This window comes from Ranitomeya variabilis, chromosome 6 (genome assembly GCF_051348905.1).
Source record: "Ranitomeya variabilis isolate aRanVar5 chromosome 6, aRanVar5.hap1, whole genome shotgun sequence".
Taxonomy (NCBI): Eukaryota; Metazoa; Chordata; class Amphibia; order Anura; family Dendrobatidae; genus Ranitomeya; species Ranitomeya variabilis.
Window position 1 is genome coordinate 423288658 of NC_135237.1, and position 19899 is coordinate 423308556.

Consider the following 19899-nt stretch of genomic DNA (forward strand, 5'->3'; position numbering starts at 1 on the left):
AGGTAGTGCGGATCCGTTTTTTGGATGTCCGTACCTCTTTCAGGTGAGAGCGGCCCCTGCTGGCCAATGATTCCCCTGTTATAGAGGGGTCTCTTAACCCAGGAAAACGAACGCCCCGCTACCCAGAGGGGTCATGAAGGGATTAAATCGCTTTGGCTAGCGAAGCCATGGATTGTGACAGTGACGCGGCCCACTCAGGGGGGCTAGATACACTGGGGTCGGTAGCGGCGGAGGGCTCTTGGGCACATTGGGCATCACAGGCAGGGCAGAGTGGAGTTTTGAGGCCGAGGGAGAGGAGGCTGGCAGGTGGTACACGAAGAGAAATAGGTGGTATGTACCTTAGTGGTCTTTTTAACCCTTAACTGCGACATGTTGTACCCCAATATGAGAAAAAAAGAGGCTGCTAGTGGAAGCAGAGGGATAACGTTGCTGGGAAGCACTTAGTGAAGTCTCCTTACCCAGGTCCCTTGCCTCGCAAGTCGGATAGGTGGCGTGGAAAAAACCTCCAAAGCTGCTGGCGTGTGGAAGAAGCCGGCCGGTGCTGTTGTGCAGAGGGAAGATGGCTGCCGAGAGTTTGTGGGGTAGTCTCGCAGGGAGCGAGAAGCGCCAGGACCGGAGGCGGAGCCGCAAGAATGACGCGAGCGTGGGCAGGGTTTATCGGAATGCGGCCTGTACTAGGCCGAAGCCGGGGACTAAATTTTCGACTTCGGCCGGCGCACACCCGCGGACCGCCGGGAAGACGCCGCAGAGCCCTTACCGCCATGGAGCTCTCCCAAAACGCCAGAAAACACGACCCCTTATCTGCACTTACCCCTATGGAGGGGGGGGGGGCTGAAAACCTCAGATCTCCTGTACCAGCCTGATGTAGGATTCAAGGTAGATAGGACGGTGCATGGTTAGGGGAGCCTCCATCCACCGTCCCCTTAAAAGGGGGTGGAGAGGAACCGTCCGCCTCCTTCCATCATCCGCTTTTTCAGTGGTGATGCAGTGGGGGGCTGCACGGACGCCACAGTGGAACGTGCCTCTGAACAGCCGAGGGTGAGACCTGGTGGGCAGGGCAGATGTCCGGCAATAAGGCCTGGCTGCAGAAGAGGATACTGGAGGTGACATTCCAGTGCTTGTCTGTAAAGCAGGGGGAGATCAGTGCCCTTGAAGGGGCCCGTCGCCCAAAAGTCAGCTCAGGCAGTGGCATCCCACGTCGCAGGAGAGTATACGGAGAGGTAAAACTCCCGTGCTCGCCTGTTGTTGGTTCGGGGAGATCGGAGCCTTGAAAGGTTCCGTCGCCCCTTCGTCCAGTAAAAAGTTAAATCCAGTGTGGCTCCTACGGACAGTAAGCTTGAACTGGGTCTCTGGAAGCCAGCATGAGGGTGTATACTGTAGGGGAGGAGCTAACCTTTTTTGTCTCAACTTAGTGTGAGCCTCCTAGTGACAGCAGCATAACACCCATGATTCTGTGTCCCCCAATGTGGCGAAGGAGAAAAGAGCTTTTTGGCAATGCAAAGCAACAGTTCATTTACACACAGAGCAATGAAGCTTATAAGGAAAAGACTTTCACAGAAAAAGAAAAATTATCCTTGGGGGTATATTTATTGAAAAAATTCAGACAAAAAACCCCAGTACTAAGTGATTAAAATGTAACCTTTTATTATTAAGGATCCAATAGGGATAGTAGAGATAGCCTACGGTGAGCGGGGGCGCCATCTGAGTAGGTAATAGGGTACCAACCTCCGCTGCCAGGTAGGGTGCACATAGTGAAGTGCAGGGCTAGGCACCACCCTGGCCTTTCCTATTGGTTGTGTCTGTTGTTATGGTGATGGTTTGTGTAGTGCACTTATGATGTTCTTTTAATAATTTAATAATAAAAGGTTACATTTTAATCACTTAGTACTGGGGTTCTTTGTCTGTGAATTTATAAGGAAAAGAACAACCTACCAACAGTTAAGCATTGTGGAGGATCCATAATGCTGTGGGATTGCCTTGCTGGGTCTGGTACTGGAGGCCTTGACAGTATTACAGAAATCATGCAATCAGAGAATTATCAAGAGATTATACGGTGAAATGTCCTAACCAGTATAAGCAAACTTGGTTTGAGTCGAAGATCATGGGCACTCCAGCAAGATGATGACCCAAAGGACACATCCAAAAGAATAGAGGAACGGTTGAAAAAGAAAAGAATGGACTGTTTTAAAAAGGCCAGTAATGAGTCCTGACCTCAATCCTATTGAAAATCTTTGGGGTGAGCTGAAATCTGCCATTGGGAAAAAGAACCGTGCAAACATTCAAGAGCGTGAACAAACTGTAAAGGAAGAGTGGGAGAATACACCAGCTGAGAAGTGCAAGAAGCTTATAGATGGCTACAAGAAACATTTGGAGGAAGTCATCAATGTCAAAAGGTGTACAACAAAGTATTAATTAGGGGGGTCTTTATTGCTGTACATGCAGTTTATTCTGTTTCTTCTTTGAAATTGCAACATGTTAGCTGAGAAAAAATGTTTTATTGTGGTTTTACTTTGGACCACTAATGAAAAAGTCCTGAGGATATAACTTACCGTATATACTCGAGTATAAGCCGAGATTTTCAGCCCAAATTTTTGGGCTGAAAGTGCCCCTCTCGGCTTATACTCGAGTCATGATCGGCGGTGGGGTCGGCGGGTGAGGGGGAGAGAGGACTGTCGCATACTCACTTAGTCCCGGCGCTCCTGGCGCTCCCCCTGCCCGTCCCACGGTCTTCGGTGCCGCAGCTCGTCCCCTGTTCAGCGGTCACGTGGGACCGCTCATTAAAGTTATGAATATGGACTCCACTCCCATAGGGGTGGAGCTGCATATTCATTCCTCTAATCAGCGGTAACGGTGACCGCTGACAGAGGAAGAGGCTGCGGCACCCGGAGACCAGCTGTCCGGGATAAGGAGCCAGGGACGCCGGGAGCAGGTGAGTATGTCATAATTACCTGTCCACGTTCCACCCGCCGGGCGCCGCTCCGTCTTCCCGTCCTCTTGCTCTGACTGTTCAGGTCAGAGGGCGCGATAACGTACTAGTGTGTGCGCCGCCCTCTGCCTGAACAGTCAGTGCGGAGAGACGCCGAGACGGGACGCTGAGGAGCTGCGGGCAGCAAGAGAGGCGAGTATGTCATTTTTTTTTTTTATTGCAGCAGCAGCATTTTATATTGCACAGACTTCTATGGAGCATCTATGGGGCCATACTGAACGGTGCAGAGCATTATATATGGCACAGCTTTCTATGGAGCATCTATGGGGCCATACTGAACGGTGCAGAGCATTATATATGGCACAGCTTTCTATGGAGCATCTATGGGGCCATACTGAACGGTGCAGAGCATTATATATGGCACAGCTTTATGTGGAGCATCTATGGGACCATAAAGAACGGTGCAGAGCATTATATATGGCACAGCTTTATGTGGAGCATCTATGGGACCATAATGAACGGTGCAGAGCATTCTATATGGCACAGCTTTATGTGGAGCATCTATGGGACCATAATGAACGGTGCAGAGCATTATATATGGCACAGCTATATATGGAGCATCTATGGGACCATAATGAACGGTGCAGAGCATTATATGTGGCACAGCTTTATATGGAGCATCTATGGGGCCATAATGAACGGTATGGAGCATCTATTTTTATTTTTGAAATTCACCGGTAGCTGCTGCATTTTCCACCCTAGGCTTATACTCGAGTCAATAAGTTCTCTCAGTTTTTTGTGGCAAAATTAAGGGGGTCGGCTTATACTCGGCTCGGCTTATACTCGAGTATATACGGTAGGTACATTTCCATTCATTTATGAAGAGTTTATACCGTCTTTGAAAAAAAATGAAGGTGTGCCAATAATAGTGAGCAGGACTGTAGATCCTCTATTACACAAGCAGCAAAGCCATTCCCACTACTGTACAGAACAATCAATAGGAATAGAAGAGAGTTCTTCTCATCAGCAATGGACAACGTAAGGCGGATGGTCTGATGGGCAATCACCAGAACAGCAAAGGACACCACAAGTATGCCATGCACAGTGTTTTATTTTTTTTTTTTAAATTACTCAAATGAGAGTCCGGTTTCTACAAAAATATACATCAATACTTGTGATGACATTAGTTTCGATTAAACCAGATACCTGAAATTCATATACAATTCGACCTCATTGTGAGATGTGTCACGGAAAAGATATAAATCTGAAAGCTGCAAAGAATAAAATGCTATAAGAGTACACTTACTGCAGAGGCCAACTGCTCCTCTGTCATGTCTTCTACAAATACAGGCCTCTCTGCGGGCTCCTCAGGAAGAGCTTCAGCAGAGCCCATCATTAGCAAGCTCATTCCCTTGAAAGAGAAGAACATGAAAGGAAAATTATATATGTTAGGATGGGGTCGCACTACCGTATAACATGGCTGAGGGCTATGCGATAAAACATAACATTGTACTCTGCCCAGTGTCATTCTATGGGGCAGATCACATCTGCGATTATTTTCTCATTCCGATTCAACATGAGAGAACAATAGCAGCATGCTGTGAATGCAGTGAGACTCGGCTCACTCACACCCATACAAGTTTATTGGTGTGAGTGAAACATCACAGTGTACACGGGTATCACCCGAGTGCAGTGCGATTCCCGCAGACACCGCCAGCAGAGGAGATGGAGAAATTACTTTCTCAGTCTCCTCTGCAGATGTGCTCTGATCCTGTCATGCGAGAGGCTCGGAGAACCGTAGCATGACACTCGGCTTGAATCCGGACTTTTTGGGGTGGGGGAGGGGGAACTACATAAATCAAGAATGTCTTCATCCCCATCTACAACATGTTTTTTAACACATCACGGTAAGTGTTCATAATCTGCCCTCACCTCTGCTAAACAGGCCTACTTCACAACCCTCGTATCTTCCCTATCCTACAACCCAAAATAGTTATTCAAAACTTAACTCCCTCCTCCACTGCCCCATCCCACCTCCTCCCCAACCTCACCACCACACTTATCCCATCCCTGACCCACCTCTTCAACCCATCATTAACTTCTGGTACCTTCCCTTCTGCTTTCAAACATGCCACAATCACGCCTATACTTAAAAAAAAAAACAACCCTAGATCCAACTGCCATGTCCAGCTATTGCCCAATATCGCTGCTCCCATTCGCTTCAAAACTCCTGGAGCAACACGTCCACGCTGAACTTTCCTCCCACCTCTCATCTAACTTGCTCTTTAACAATCTACAATCTGGTTTCCGTCCCCATCATTCCACTGAGACTGCCCTGACCAAAATCACTAACGACCTACTAACAGCCAAAGCTAACGGACAATACTCTGTACTCCTCCTCCTAGGCCTGTCCTCTGCTTTCGAAACAGTTGACCACTGCCTCCTACTACAGATCCTCTCTTCCTTTGGTGTCAAAGACCTTGCCCTATCTTGGATCTCCTCATACCTTACCAACTGCACATTCAGCGTCTCCCCCTCCCACACTCTCTCTGTTGGAGTCCCCCAGGGCTCTGTTCTAGGACCCCTACTCTTCTCAGTCTATTCACTTAGCCTGGAACAACACAAATTCCCATGGATTCCAATACTACCTTCATATTGATGACACTCAGATCTACCTCTCTGGCCCAGATGTCACCTCTCTGCTGTCCAGAATCCCGGAGTGTCTATCAGCCATATCCTCCTTCACCTCTTGCTTCCTCAAACTCAATGCGGACAAATCTGAACTCATCATGTCCCGTCCCCCCCCCCCCCCCATCTCACATCACGCTTTCCCCAGTAACGGAAGTCCGCTGCCTCGGAGTAACCTTTGGCTCCGCCCTGTCCTTCAAACAGCACAAGTGCTTTCCACCTCCTGTTGCCTCCAGCTCAAAAATATTTCCAGAATCCGTCCTTTCCTCAACCCTCAATCTACTAAAATGCTTGTGCATGCCCTCATCATCTCCCGCTCGACTAATGCAACATCTTTTTCTGTGGCCTCCCTGCTAACACTCGCGCACCTCTCCAGTCCATCCTTAACTCTGCTGCCCGACTAATTCATCTCTCTCCTCCTTACTCCCCCGCCTCTCCCTTCTGCAAATCTCTTCATTGGCTCCCATTCCCTCAGCGTATCCAGTTCAAATTACTAATACTGACCTACAAAGCCATCCATAACCTGTCTCCTCCATATATCTCTGAACTAATCTCCCGATATCTTCCCTCACGTAATCTCCGGTCCTCCCAAGACCTTCTCTCCTCCACACTTATTCGCTCCTCACCCAACCGCCTCCAAGACTTCTCCCGAATATCCCCCATCCTCTGGAATCCTGTGCCCCAACACGTTCGACTATCAACCGCATTCGGATCCTTCAGACGGAACCTGAAAACCCACCTCTTCAAGAAAGCTTACAGCCTGCAATGACCCCGCTGCCTCCTCACCACTACCGGAGCTACCACCTCACCAACACCGGAGCTCCTGCAACCTCCCAACCTACTGTCTCCTTCCCCACTATCCTGTAGAATGTAAGCCCGCAAGGGCAGGGTCCTCGCCCCTCTGTATCAGTCTGTCATTGTTAGTTTGTTTACCATAAGTGATACAAATTACAGGAATGTAACCCCTTCTCATGTATAGCACCATGGAATCAATGGTGCTATATAAATAATATAAATAGTAATTTTTTTTTTTATAATGTTCACATTTTCTAATGACCACATAATGTTCACATTTTCAACTGCGGGAAACCATGCCTTCAAGGGAATGTGCCATCTCAAAATAAAAACCCAATTTACATAGTAAGTTGTTTGGTTTTTTTTTATTTCACCAATTTTTTTTTTTTTCATAATGAGACTGCTGAAAAGTCAGCTATAAGAAACAAAGTGTGAGTTTAGTATTCGTGTGAAAATTGCAAGACTTCTTAAAGAAGTTGTCCACTACAATAAACATTTTTTTTTTTTTTATAAATCTTGCTATTATGTGCCACTGAAAACATCCACTGGTCTTTATTTTAGCAATATTACCTTTTATCATGCTGTAGCAGCACATCTTCAGTGCTGGATCCAGCTCTCATGGGGTTAATCGACAACTTCCTTTCTCCTGACTTACTGTGCTCTAATACTACAAGTTCCATGATGCATTGCAGTGGCCTGGAAGCCAGCACCTAGCACACCCACTCCAAGACACACCCCAACCCCTCCCTCCTCTATCTTCAAAAAGATTTGTGATGTCATTTCTGTCCAACCTCCTCTTTTACATTTGTCCAACGCACACTCTATTACACACGGATAGATAGATTTCGTTTATCGCTCCCCTTCTTTCCAGAGCCATAATTTTTCCATCAATATGGCCATGTGAGGGCTTATTTTTTGCGGGACAAGTTCTACTTTTGAACGACACCATTGGTTTTAGCATGTCGTGTAACAGAAAATGTGAAAAAAAGTCAAAGTGCGATGAAATTGCAAAAAAAGTGCAATCCCACACTTGTTTTTTGCTTGGCTTTTTTGCTAGGTTCACTAATTGCCGCACACAATTGCATCAAATCCGCAGTGTAGTGCACAACCATTGTAAGCCTATGGGAGCCGCAGACTTGTTGTGCACATGCTGTGGATAAAGCCGCACCGAAACGCAGCTTTTTTTTTTCCAGAGCATGTCACTTCTTTTGTGCAGCGTTTATGCACCCATAGACTTTCAATGAGTCGGGCACATCCGCAGCAAAACCGCAGATGTAAAAAAGATCTGCAGTTTAGATGCGGATGTGGGTCTGAGAAACACTGCAGTTCGGGAGGAGGGAAGTGTGTGGGCGGAATGTGGGCGGTGACGGTGTGCGTGTATGTGTGTGCGGACGGGGTCTGCGGGCTGTTCGGATGTGTGCGGCGCTGTGCGGGACTGTTCGGGTGTGTGCGGGACTGTTCGGGTGTGTGCGGGACTGTTCGGGGGGTCTTTTGGGGTGTGTGTGCAGGCATCATCCGATGGGACTACAAGTACACAGCATCCAATCTGCAGCTAATTCAGATGTAATCCGGACAGTGGACACGCACCCTACACTATCCATACATCTATCCGATATATCTATCCAGATATATCTATAGATAGATATAGGAATAGGTAGATGTATGCATCTATAGATCTATTTACATGTAGATCGGTCTATCCATTTCATCCATCATCTATATGTCTATCTATCTGTGTGTAATTGAGTGTGGGTTGGACAATAATGACATCACAAATCTTTTTTTTTTTTTTTTTTCAATAATACATCTTTATTTAGCTTTCAAAAACGCATAAAAAACACGCAAAAACCGCAACAAAAACCGCACCAAGAACTGCATCAAAACCACACAAAAAACTCGCATCAAAACCGCGCAAAAAACATGAAAAAAACGTGAAAAAAATGCATCCAAAACGCAGCGGCGTTTTCTGCAAGGAGATGCAGATTTTGTGCAGACAATTCTGCACCCAAATCTGCAACATGTGCATACAGCATAAAACTGACCTGCCATTATGATTCTCCAGGTCATTACGAGTTCATAGACACCAAACACGTCTAGGTTATTTTTTATCTAAGTGGTGAAAAAAAATTCCAAAGTTTGCTAAAAAGAAATAAAATAATTGCGCCATTTTCCGATACCCGTAGCGTCTATATGTTCTGAGATATCGGGTTGGGTGAGGGCTAATTTTTTGCGCGCCGAGCTGACGTTTTTAATGATACCACTTTTGTGCAGATACGTTCTTTTGATCGCCCATTATTGCATTTTAATGCAGTGTCGCGACGACAAAAAAAAATGTAATTTTGTCTTTTGATTTTTTTTTCTTGCTATGCCGTTTAGCGATAATGTACATTTTTTTTTTTGTATTGAAAACAGCTGACATGTTGCGGCTTTGAAGTGGGCTCACCGCGAAGCCCACCTCAAAGCGGGGGATACTGCCAGCTGACGTACTATTCCGTCAGCTGGCAGAAAGGGGTTAATGAACAATATGTTTCAGTAAAAAAAAAAAAGAAAAAAAAAATTTTCTGCGCCAGAGGGGGAAAGCCGACGGCCGGGGGCCAATATTTGTAGCCTGCTATGAATATCAGCCCGCAGCTGTCTGCGTAGCCTTTACTGGCTATTAAAATAGGGGGATCCCAAAAAAAAAAAAAAAATGATGTGGGGTCCCCCTATATTTTATAGCCAGAAAGGCTACGCAGACAGCTGTGGGCTGATATTCATAGCTTAGAGAGGGGCCATGGATATTGGTCCCACCCCCCCGGCTACAAATACCAGTCCGCAGCCGCCCCAGAAATGGCGCATCTGTAAGATGCGCCAATTCCGGCACTTAGCCCCTCTCTTCCCACTCCCGTGTAGCGGTGGGATATGGGGTAATAAGGGGTTAATGTCACCTTGCTATTGTAAGGTGACATTAAGCCGGGTTAATAACGGAGTGGCGTCAATAAGACACCTATCCGTTATTAATCCAATAGTAATAAAGGGTTAATAAAACACACACACATTAGGGAAAAAGTATTTTATTATTCTTCATTTAACCATACTTCAGCGCCTGCAAAAAACGTAAAATAATAAACCGTATACTACCTGTCCGCCGTAGTCCAATTAATAACGTGTCCCACGACGATCTCCCCTATAGAACAGTGACATCGGGTGATGTCACTGCTCTATAGGACCCTCAGTGACACACTGACAGGAGACAATGGCTCCTGCAGTGCATCACTGAGGTTACTATAGTTCACTGGTCTCACTTTATGGCAAAAAGCTGCGTGGGAACTTTCTCACACAGCAATGCCATAAAGTGAGACTAGGGACTATTTTTCACAGGGGCGTAGGAATACATTGTGGGGAATACATTGTGGAAGGATACCTTCCTCCCCTCATTGTGTTCCTGGAGCCCCTGGAGAGCGGTCGCATCAGCTGATGCTCCTGCTCTCCACGGGAGATCGTCGAGGGACACTCGTTTTAATTGGATTTCTGTGGATCAGGTAGTATAGTGTTTGTTTATTATTTTAATATTTTTTACAGATGACACTGGCTTCGGGGATCAAGGTGACAAGTGATGGTGAGTATGTACTCTGTTACATGTACTGTATGTCTATATGCATGTTGTATGCATGTACTGTATGCATGTACTGTATGCATGTATGTACTGTACGTATGTATGTACTGTATGTGGCATGTCGCATGATGTGACGTCGCATGCTGCATGTCATCGCATGGTGCATGTCGTCGCATGCCGTCACATGTCGCATGGTGCATGTCGCATGATGTCGCATGCTGCATGTCGTCGCATGGCGCATTTCATCGCATGGCGCATGTCGTCGCATGGCGCATGTTGTCACATGTCGCTTGCTGCATGTAGTCGCATGGCGTCGCATGTTGTCACATGTAGCATGTCGCATGCTGCATGTCGCATGATGTCGCATGGTGCATTTCGTCGCATGGTGCATGTCATCGCATGTCCTGTATGTGTGTTGTATGTATGTATGTATGTATGTATGTATGTATGTATGTATTGTATATGTGTGTTTTTTTTGTTTTTTTTACATTCAACACATTAGCCGGATGATGGGACTACTACTGTCCCATCATTGGCTAATGTGTCACTGACTTGTAGTCCCATCGGACGATGCCTGCACACAGACGACGACGCCACCACCACAGCACAGCTACACTCCAGCACCTTCGGTTTCACCGCGCAGACCCCCGCCGTCGCACAGGCCACCACCACCGCACCGGCCGCCGCCACGGCACCGACAGCCGCACCGGCCACCGCAACGAACGCCGCCACGGCACCGGCCGCCGCCAACGCACCGGCCGCACATCTCGGCACATGACCGCGGCCGGCCAGCAGATCCCCGCCCGCCCCCAGCACAACCCCGCCCGCCCCCAGCACAGCCAGGCAGGCAGCCCACAGCCCAGTCACTCTTGAGTGATTGCTGACTGTGCGGCTGGGACACGCCTCTTGCTGATGTCACATCAATTTCCAGAGTCTGGAAATTGACGTGATGTCGGCGGAAATTAGCGGCGGCTGCAGCCTGGGGGTCACGTGACCCGGACTCAGCCGCCGCCATGGCGCCACTCACAGGCGAAAACGGCAACAGAAGGTATTTATAAAATTCATTAGGGGCCTCGGGGGGATACATTGGGGGGGTTAACTGAAAGTAGTGGACAACCCCTTTAATATAAAGAACGTTGCAAACATTTTAGTGGAAAAACTGCTGCAAAGTGTGAATGCTTTCAATAATAGAAGTGCTAGTAGTTATTATAATTAACAAAATGAAGAAAACAAATCTAAATCAAATCAATATTTGATCTGACCAACTTTAGCCTTCAAACTATCAATTCTTCTAGGTACAATTACACAGTTTTTGAAGGAACTCGGCAGTGAGATTGTTCCAAATATCGGAGAAATAAATACACATCTTCTCTGGTTGTTGGCTTGACTAAATACTTGTTTCTTTATGCTATCCCACAGACTTGGTGATGTTGAGATCAGGACTCTTTGGGCGACGCATCATCACTTCCAGGACTTGCTCTCTTTAACGCTGAAGATAGTTTGGGGTCAGTGTCCTGCTGCAGCATAAATTTGGAGCCAATCATACACCTACCTGATGGTATTGCACAATGCTTAAGTATCTGCCTGGGTGAACATTAACTCCCCAACTTCATTTGCAGAAACAAAATGATTCTGTTGCAGCCAAATATTTAAAAATTTTAGCTCATCGGTCCAGAGCACCTGCTGCCATTTTTCTGCACCCCAATTCCTATGTTTGTGTGCGTAGCAGAGTTGCTGGGCCTTGTTTCCTTGATGAAGGCATGTTTTTTGGGGTTTTTTTTTTGTAGCATTTCACACATAAATACCTCTTCTGGAGAGAGGTCTGATTAATACATGGATGAGGCTGGGTCTCACTGGTTGCTGCCACTTCTGAATTGATGGTACTGCTGAACATCTTATGATTTTGAAGGGAAGCAAAATGATGGGTCTTTTATCTGCTGCATTGAGTTTCCTTGGCCGACCACTGTGTCTACAGCCCTCAACATTGCCTATATCTTGTCGTTTCCAGAAAAGAATTTTGCACAGCACCCCAGTCTGCTTTAAAATCTTTGCCTGGGAGAGTCCTTACTGCAGTATAACTACCTTGAGTCTTGTTGCTATGCTCTGTCTTGCCATATTGTATGACCTGTAAACTGAAGCTGTCAACTATAACCTGACCCCCTTTTTTTTTTCTTTTTTTTTTTTAAGTTTGGTTACTCCGTACAGAGCTTATGCCTCCTACACTGCTGTTTCAACTGACTCCGCTTTGATAAACGTGTGAAAAATATACTTATTTGATATATTTGATTACTCGTACAACTGACTGTAATTTTTACATCTGACTTTGTGCCAGTGTACCTAGAATTGAAGCTGTATTGAAGGTATATGCAGTCACACTAAAGATTTCATTTAGATTTCTCTTTTGTTCATTCATTTTGCATTTTGTTAATTGATCAATAAAAAAAAAAAAAAAATTACAAAAAGCAAGGAAAAAAGGGTTTTCATTTCTTCGATGCCACGAGTACCAATGTATATTCAAGAGAAAGAATCAGGATCCAGGATGAAAAAAACCAAACTTATATTTCTTATCTTTCAGGTCAAAGCGCGGGCTTATCTACAGCATTATAGCATGCTGTATATAAGCCCTGAAAGGCAGTGGCCGTATCTTATATCGGCCAAAACTGCTGACAGGTTCCCTTTAAATACCACAGGAATATCTAAGTGGAGAAGATGGGCATAACTGGTGAGGTCAGTCACTGGCATGTGCTCGCCCACTTCTGAAGCCGGACAATGACAGACGAGGTGCAGAGGAATTGAGCGGAGGCAGTTTAGTATACCGTCATGTCACCTGCCTAGTCAGGAGCGTGGACAGTCAATTTACAAAAGGAGGATTTTACTGTATTTTCAGCAGCTTCTAGCTGTCACACTGAAACTCCAACCCATTGCATGCAAAATAGACTAATGCAAACTGATTTCATCAGAACATGAAGAAACGACTTACAGTTTTTATCTTGAGATTACCCCAATCATCATCCTAAAGAAAAGAAAAAACTAGATGGATTAACAATATAATGTCAGCTCCTGGCTGTACACCAAAAGGACATCAGATATTAGAGGCACTCTGCAGGAAGAGCAAGGAGCAGGAGCAATGGGGACAACGTCTAATCAACGGTGTGCTTCAGCTATCAGATATATAATATGTCTGTTTGTTGTTTGTGAATGAAAAATCTTATACTGCATGTTTTTAGCCTTTAAAAGATATATAGAAATCTGTCCTCCATGAAGGTAAGCAGGAATGTTTCTATTCACTGACTGCAAGCGGAGAAATGAAAGCAGATCTGCAGTAAGTGCATAAAAAAGCTGAGCAACATGATATTATTAAGCTTTATTTCAATAAAGTCTTATTCCAGGATTTGCTAGTGATGGTTTAATGAGCAGATATAAAATGGCTAGGCTACGTTCACACATTCAGAATTTGGTCAGTAATTAACCTCAGTATGTGTAAGGCCTTTTTGGCTGCTTTCAGACTAGCGTCGGTATGGGGCGGTCACGCTGCGTCGGCCCGATGTACTGACGCATACTGTGAAGAAAATCACCGACGTTGGCAGCGGAAGCAGTCTTAAGACGCTTCCACTGCTTCATTGTAAGGTCCGAAAATGGCGGTCCCGACACACAAAAAAACGTTACATGTAACTTTCTTTGTGGCGGCGGTGCGCCAAAACACGACACAACCGTCACACGACGGTTGCGACGTGTGGCACTACGTCGCAATGCGTCGGTAATGTTAGTCTATGGGGAAAAAAACGCATCCTGCAGACAACTTTGCAGGATGCGTTTTTTCTCCACAACGACGCATTGCAACGTGCAGTGCACGACGCTAGTGTGAAAGTAGCCTTACACATTTCCGTTTTTTGCCATCGGTCGTTTAGTAAAAAAAAATGGATCCTGCAAATGTGCCAGCAGGATGCGTTTTTTTGCCATAGACTGTTATTGCTGACGGATTGCGATGGATGGCCACACGTCGCATCCGTCGTGCAACGGATGCGTCGTGTTTTTGCCGACCGTCGTGACAAAAAAACGTTCAAGGGAACGTTTTTTTTGTCCGTCGGATCCGCCCTCTCCTCCCCGGTCTTCATAATGGGCAGCGGATGCGTCGGGAAACTGCATCCGCTGCCCACGTTGTGCACTATTTTGCACAACGTCCGTCGGTACGTAGGGCCGACAGTTGGTGACGGCCCCGTACCGACGGAAATGTGAAAGAGGCCCAAGCCAAAACCAAGAGAGAAAAAGTAGAATAGAAACATGTCACCACTTCTGTATTTATCACCCACTCCTGGCTTTGTCTTACAAATACTGAGGTAAAATACTGACCGTGTGACCGTGGCCTTATGGTATTAAATGGGGCTGCTGCGCTTCAGCACGCAGTGCGGCACTTCCGTACATAAGGATGCATGTGATGTTCCTGCACTTTACCACTGAGGTGAATGCAGCCAAGTTCGGGATAACCAAAAGATGGGAAGCTCAGAGCCGCAGAGTAGAACCAGAGCACCTTGTAAAGCTCATACCTTTAATGTGCCTCCTTTCACCATGACTTTCTGCCTGTCCGGCTGCACTCCTGTCAGTGCAAACAGCTGGGCCTTGAAAACCATCGGAGGCTCGTCGGTGTTCAACTCCACATTATCAAACTTTTCCTTCCCCCACTTCACGTTAACTGGTGGCAGAAAATAGCACAATTTAATGCTTGGTAAAAACAAACAGGTAAAGATCTGAGGGAACTGAAACTAATAAATAGGGGGAGTAGAGACCACCTGGAATATATAACCTGGGATCTGACTGGAGGCCAAACGTAACAGCTCTTGTTTTCCCTGCACTTTTGATAATCTGCTTTATACCCAGAATACAGAAAGGTACACGGAGGAGAACACAATGCGACTTCATTGCCTGATCACAAGCTGGATGAGGTCACAGCGCACACAGGAGGATATAAGGAGCCATTGTTAGGACGATTACTACTCCCTCCGCAGCACCACCTCATGGGTACAGACAAACCTCATTTACCACCAGGTACAGTCTAATGCACCTCCGGCCACGGCATTACACATACATCAGTGCCAACCTCACAGGTAAATAAAGCATGTGTTTCATATTAGTATAGACATGGGATAAAGAAGACATCCCCTCTCCTGACAGGATGCAGCAAGTACTTGTATTCCCCATAATATGCCAGCAATTTTGTCTTAGAATTCTGCAATGTGCCCCGTTACAGCTCTTATACACATTAGACTAACAACGATCTAGAGGGGCTAAAAGGGAACCTGTCAGGTCCCCCCCCGTGCCCTCCACCTATGTATGATTAACCCCTTCCCTATCCAGCCCTGTATAACGTAATGCAGTTACATAAATGCCTTAGAAAAGCCTCTATAATGTCACCATTTCCTATGCTAATGAGGGCTTTGATTAGTCGATAGGGCATTAGTTCCCCAGAGAAGCCAGCCCTCCATCCATATTATGACGTCCCTGTGGGTGTGATAACAATTTGCACTAGCGGTGTCATCGGCAGCTCATGGAAATCTTGCACATGCGCACCGCTCGTATCGGCAGCATCAATGTGTCCGGGTGTACGCTTCCCAGCTTCAGAGACATACACTGCGCTGAAACCATCTTCTAAACTTCTGGTCATGAGCAGTGCGTCTCTGAAGCTGGGAAACATACACCCTGACTTACTGAACATATCGACTAGTCAAAGCCCTCATTAGCATAGGAATGGTGACATTATAGAGGCTTTTTTAACGCATTTATGTAACTGAATTACGTTATACAGGACTGGTTAGGGAGGGGGGTTAATCATACATAGGTGAATGCTCCTGGGTTGGAGGGCACAGGGGAACTGACAGGTTCCCTTTAAAAGAAAAAACTGGAAATGAATGGGTTAACCTGTACTGCCATCAATAATGAGGAGAAGACCAGATTTCAAAGAGATGTGGTTTAATAGTCAACGTGTTTCGAAGTACACAACTTCATCAGGATAAACCACAGTGATCTACATGGGCTTGGCTGCCAGTTTGTGTATTTGGGGGGGCCTACTGAGTCTCCCCAACATATGATGTATGGGAAGATTAAAGGGTTTGTTCAGTCTAAAACGAGTCTGCAGTCAGTGTGACTGCAGACTTGTGACTTCACACATCGCGCACACTGCAAGGATTCGCCGCTGTCCGTGCCAGCAACAGCGATCACCTGACCACAAGTATGTGATACACATTCACGGCCAGACTCCGACTAGACCTTTACCAGCCTCGCGCAATACATTGCATTGAGCACGACAGAAACAGTCTAGTCGGATTATGCATATGGCATGCGTGCGGCCACATGCCCACCATTCCTGGGGCTGACACCAGAGAATCCTCACAGTGTGCAGTGCGTGCGATGTGAGAAACCACAAGTCTGTAGTCACAGAGCAGTAGACTTGTCATTTAACCCCTTTCTGCCATTGGGCGTACTATCCCGTCCATGTGCCCTGGGACTTAATTCCCATGGAAAGTATAGTACGTCATAGGCGATCAGGTGCGCTCACGGGGGGGGGGGGGGGGAGCACGGACGAGCGTCAGCAGATTATCACAGCTGACATACGGCACTATGTGCCATGAGCGGTCACGGCCGCTCCCGCAACATTAACCCTCAAAACTCTGCAATCAAACATGATCGCAGCGCTCCGATGGCATAGGGAAGCATCTTTTGTTTTGATGCTTTTTTGTTATATAGTAGTTATAAAGTATATAGTTCCACATGTGTTAATTCATTGTTTTGATGCCTTCAGTGTGAATGTACAATTTTCATAGTCATGAAAATACAGAAAAATCTTTAAATGAGAAGGTGTGTCCAAACTTTTGGTCGGTATTGTATATAATCGCCAATAAATACATTTCTATGTGAATAAAAATAAAATAAGAAAAAACAAACAATTAAAGTACACATATTTAGTATCGCCGCGTCCGTAACGGCCCGACCTATAAAACTGTCCCACTAGTTAACCCCTTCAGTGAACACCGTAAAAAAAAAAAAAAAAACCCAAGGTAAAAAGCAATGCTTTATCATCATAGCGCCGAACAAAAAGTGGAACACGAGATCAAAAAGACGGATATAAACATGGTACCGCTGAAAACGTCATCTTATCCCACAAAAAATGAGCCGCCATACAGAGTCATCAGCGGAAAAATTAAAAGAAGTTATAGGACTCAGAATAAAGCGATGCAAAATTAAATTTTTTTAATATAAAAGTTTTTATTGTACAAAAGCGCCAAAACATAAAAAAATGAGGATCGCTGTAATCGTACTGACCCGAAGAATAAAACTGCTTTATCAATTTTACCAAAGGAACGGTATAAACGCCCCCCCCAAAGATATTCATGAATTGATTGTTTTCTGTTCATTCTGCCTCACAAAAAACGGAATAAAAAGCGATCAAAAAATGTAGTTTTGTGGACCAAAATATGGAAAAATTATAACTCTCAAAATGTGGTGACGCAAAAACTATTTTTTGCAATAAAAAGCATCTTTTAGTGTGTGACAGCTGCCAAATATAAAAACCCGCTATAAATAGTAAATCAAACCCCCCTTTATCACCGCCTAAGTTAGGGAAAAATAATTAAAAAATGATTTCTATTTTCCCACTAGGGTTAGGGCTAAAGTTAGGGTTAGGATTACATTTACGGTTGGGATTAGGGTTAGGGGTGTGTCAGGGTTATGGGTGTGTTGGAGTTAGGGGTGTGGTTAGGGGCATGTTTGGGTTAGGGGTGTGGTTAGGGTTGGGATTAGGGGTGTGTTGGGGTTAGGGTTGGAGTTAGAATTGTGGGGTTTCCACTGTTTAGGCACATCAGGGCTCTCCAAACGCGACATGGCATCCTATCTCAATTCCAGCCAATTCTGGGTTGAAAAAGTAAAAAACAGTGCTCCTTCCCTTACCAGCACTCCCGTACGCCCAAACAGGGGTTTACCCCAACATATGGGGTATCAGCGTACTCAGGACAAATTGGACAACAACTTTTGGGGTCCAATTTATCTTGTTACCCTTGGGAAAATAAAAGATTTTTTATTTTCACGGCTCTGCATTATAAACTTTAGTTAAACACTTGGGGGTTCTAAGTTCTCACAACACATCTAGATAAGTTCCTTAGGGGGTCTACTTTCAAATATGGTGCCACTTGTGGAGGGTTTCACTGTTTAGGTACATCATGGGCTCTCCAAACGCGACATGGCATCCGATCTCAATTCCAGTCAATTTTGCATTGAAAAGTCAAACGGCGCTCCTTCCCTTCCGAGCTCTGTCATGCGCCCAAACAATGGTTCCCCCCCACATATGGGGCATCTGCGTACTCAGGACAAATTGTACAACTTTTGGGGTCCAATTTCTCCTGTTACCCTTGGTAAAATGAAACAAATTGGATCTGAAGTACATTTTTTGTGAAAAAAAAGTTAAATGTTCATTTTATTTTTTTTTATACAGGAAAGATATATATCTTGGTACCATGTCAGCCAGTGGATAGAAAAATATTTAGAATTGAGAGTCCTCAGTAGTTGATACCTTTTAATGACTAACTGAAAAGATGGCAACAAATTGCAAGCTTTCGAGACTACACAGGTCTCTTCATCAGGCACAGACTAAAAGAAATTCTGGAGAACCACATATTTATGCACAACACATCACAGAAAAAAACATGGATAAGACAGGTGACATGAAGCAGAATTACCATGAGTGATAAACAGTTATGTCCATAAATATTGGACCAGTTCTTAGATAAGGAGTGTTGTATTGTCCTCTGATTGGGGTCTGGTTCTGTTATGATGCCCCCACATGGTCTGAGGGGCAAATTCCTTAGATGATGTAAAAAGACATAAATCCATGCGACACATTCATTCCTGCACTAAGACAGTCAAAGGTCATCATCAGTTTATATTCCCAGACTCTTCCGTCTCTCTGAGATTTGAAGTTACCTTTTAATACAAGTAATTTCATGTCCATAATGTTATGATCCGGGAGACAGAAATGTATTGCCACAGGTAGATACATTCTTTTTTCTCTTATTGTGCGGCGGTGAGAATTTATTCTTGTTCTCAGTTTCTGCCCATGTCTCCCCTACATGCAGACCCCCAGTTGGACATTTAGTACAAATAATTAGGTACACCACATTAGAAGTGACGAATCTGAAAGTACCTGGTATCTTGTAGTCCAGATGTGAATTAATTGGGGATCTTTATCTTGTCCGTGGTCATTATAAATTGACAGGTTTTACATTTTTCCTGATTGCAAGGAAAGGTACCTGCAGCTGTTGGAGAGGACAGGGAGCTTTTGGCAACGATGCTTCTTAGATTTGGGGGCTGCCTAAAACACAGTAGTGGGGGGGAAGGTCTAGAAAAATGGATTGTAAACTGGCATCTTTTTGTAGTAGAGGTTGTAATTTCCGTGCCGCTCCCCTTAGCGCCTCCAGATTTGGATTGTAGGTAACTACTAGAGGTACCCGGTTGTTTTCTTCTTTAGCTTTGTAATGTAGCAGGTGATTCCTTGATATTCTGGTGGCTCTTGTAATCTGGTTTTCAATTGTTCTTCGATGGTAGCCCCGCTTCAAAAAGGTCTTTCTGAGGCGACCAAGGTGTTCATCTCTATCCATGGGGTTGGACCATATACGATTGTATCTGATGGCTTGGCTGTAGACAATAGAGTTTTTTTATGTGTTTTGGATGGAAACTGTCCCATTTAAGGTATGTTGGACGGCCGATTGGCTTCTGATACAGGGATGTTTCTATTTCATTGTTCTGCAGCTTAATGATGGTGTCCAAAACGTTAATTTCAGTGCAGGAGTGGTTGAGTGTTAAGCTGATGGTAGGGTGAAATTGATTAAACTGTTCATGGAACGTCTTTAGC

At 45.2% G+C, this 19899-nt stretch overlaps 1 protein-coding gene across 1 annotated transcript in view; it reads right to left on the minus strand.

Annotated features, from left to right (window-relative positions):
• The window catches only part of USP14 (ubiquitin specific peptidase 14), a 92824-nt gene that overhangs the window by 69063 nt on the left and 3862 nt on the right, over positions 1-19899 (minus strand). Inside the window, exons 2-4 of the mRNA XM_077270328.1 lie at positions 14549-14694; positions 12985-13017; positions 4233-4337 (exon numbers count right to left, since the gene is read on the minus strand). Of these exons, the coding sequence (XP_077126443.1) occupies positions 4233-4337; positions 12985-13017; positions 14549-14694 (284 nt within the window). The remainder of the gene's footprint in view (positions 1-4232; positions 4338-12984; positions 13018-14548; positions 14695-19899) is intronic.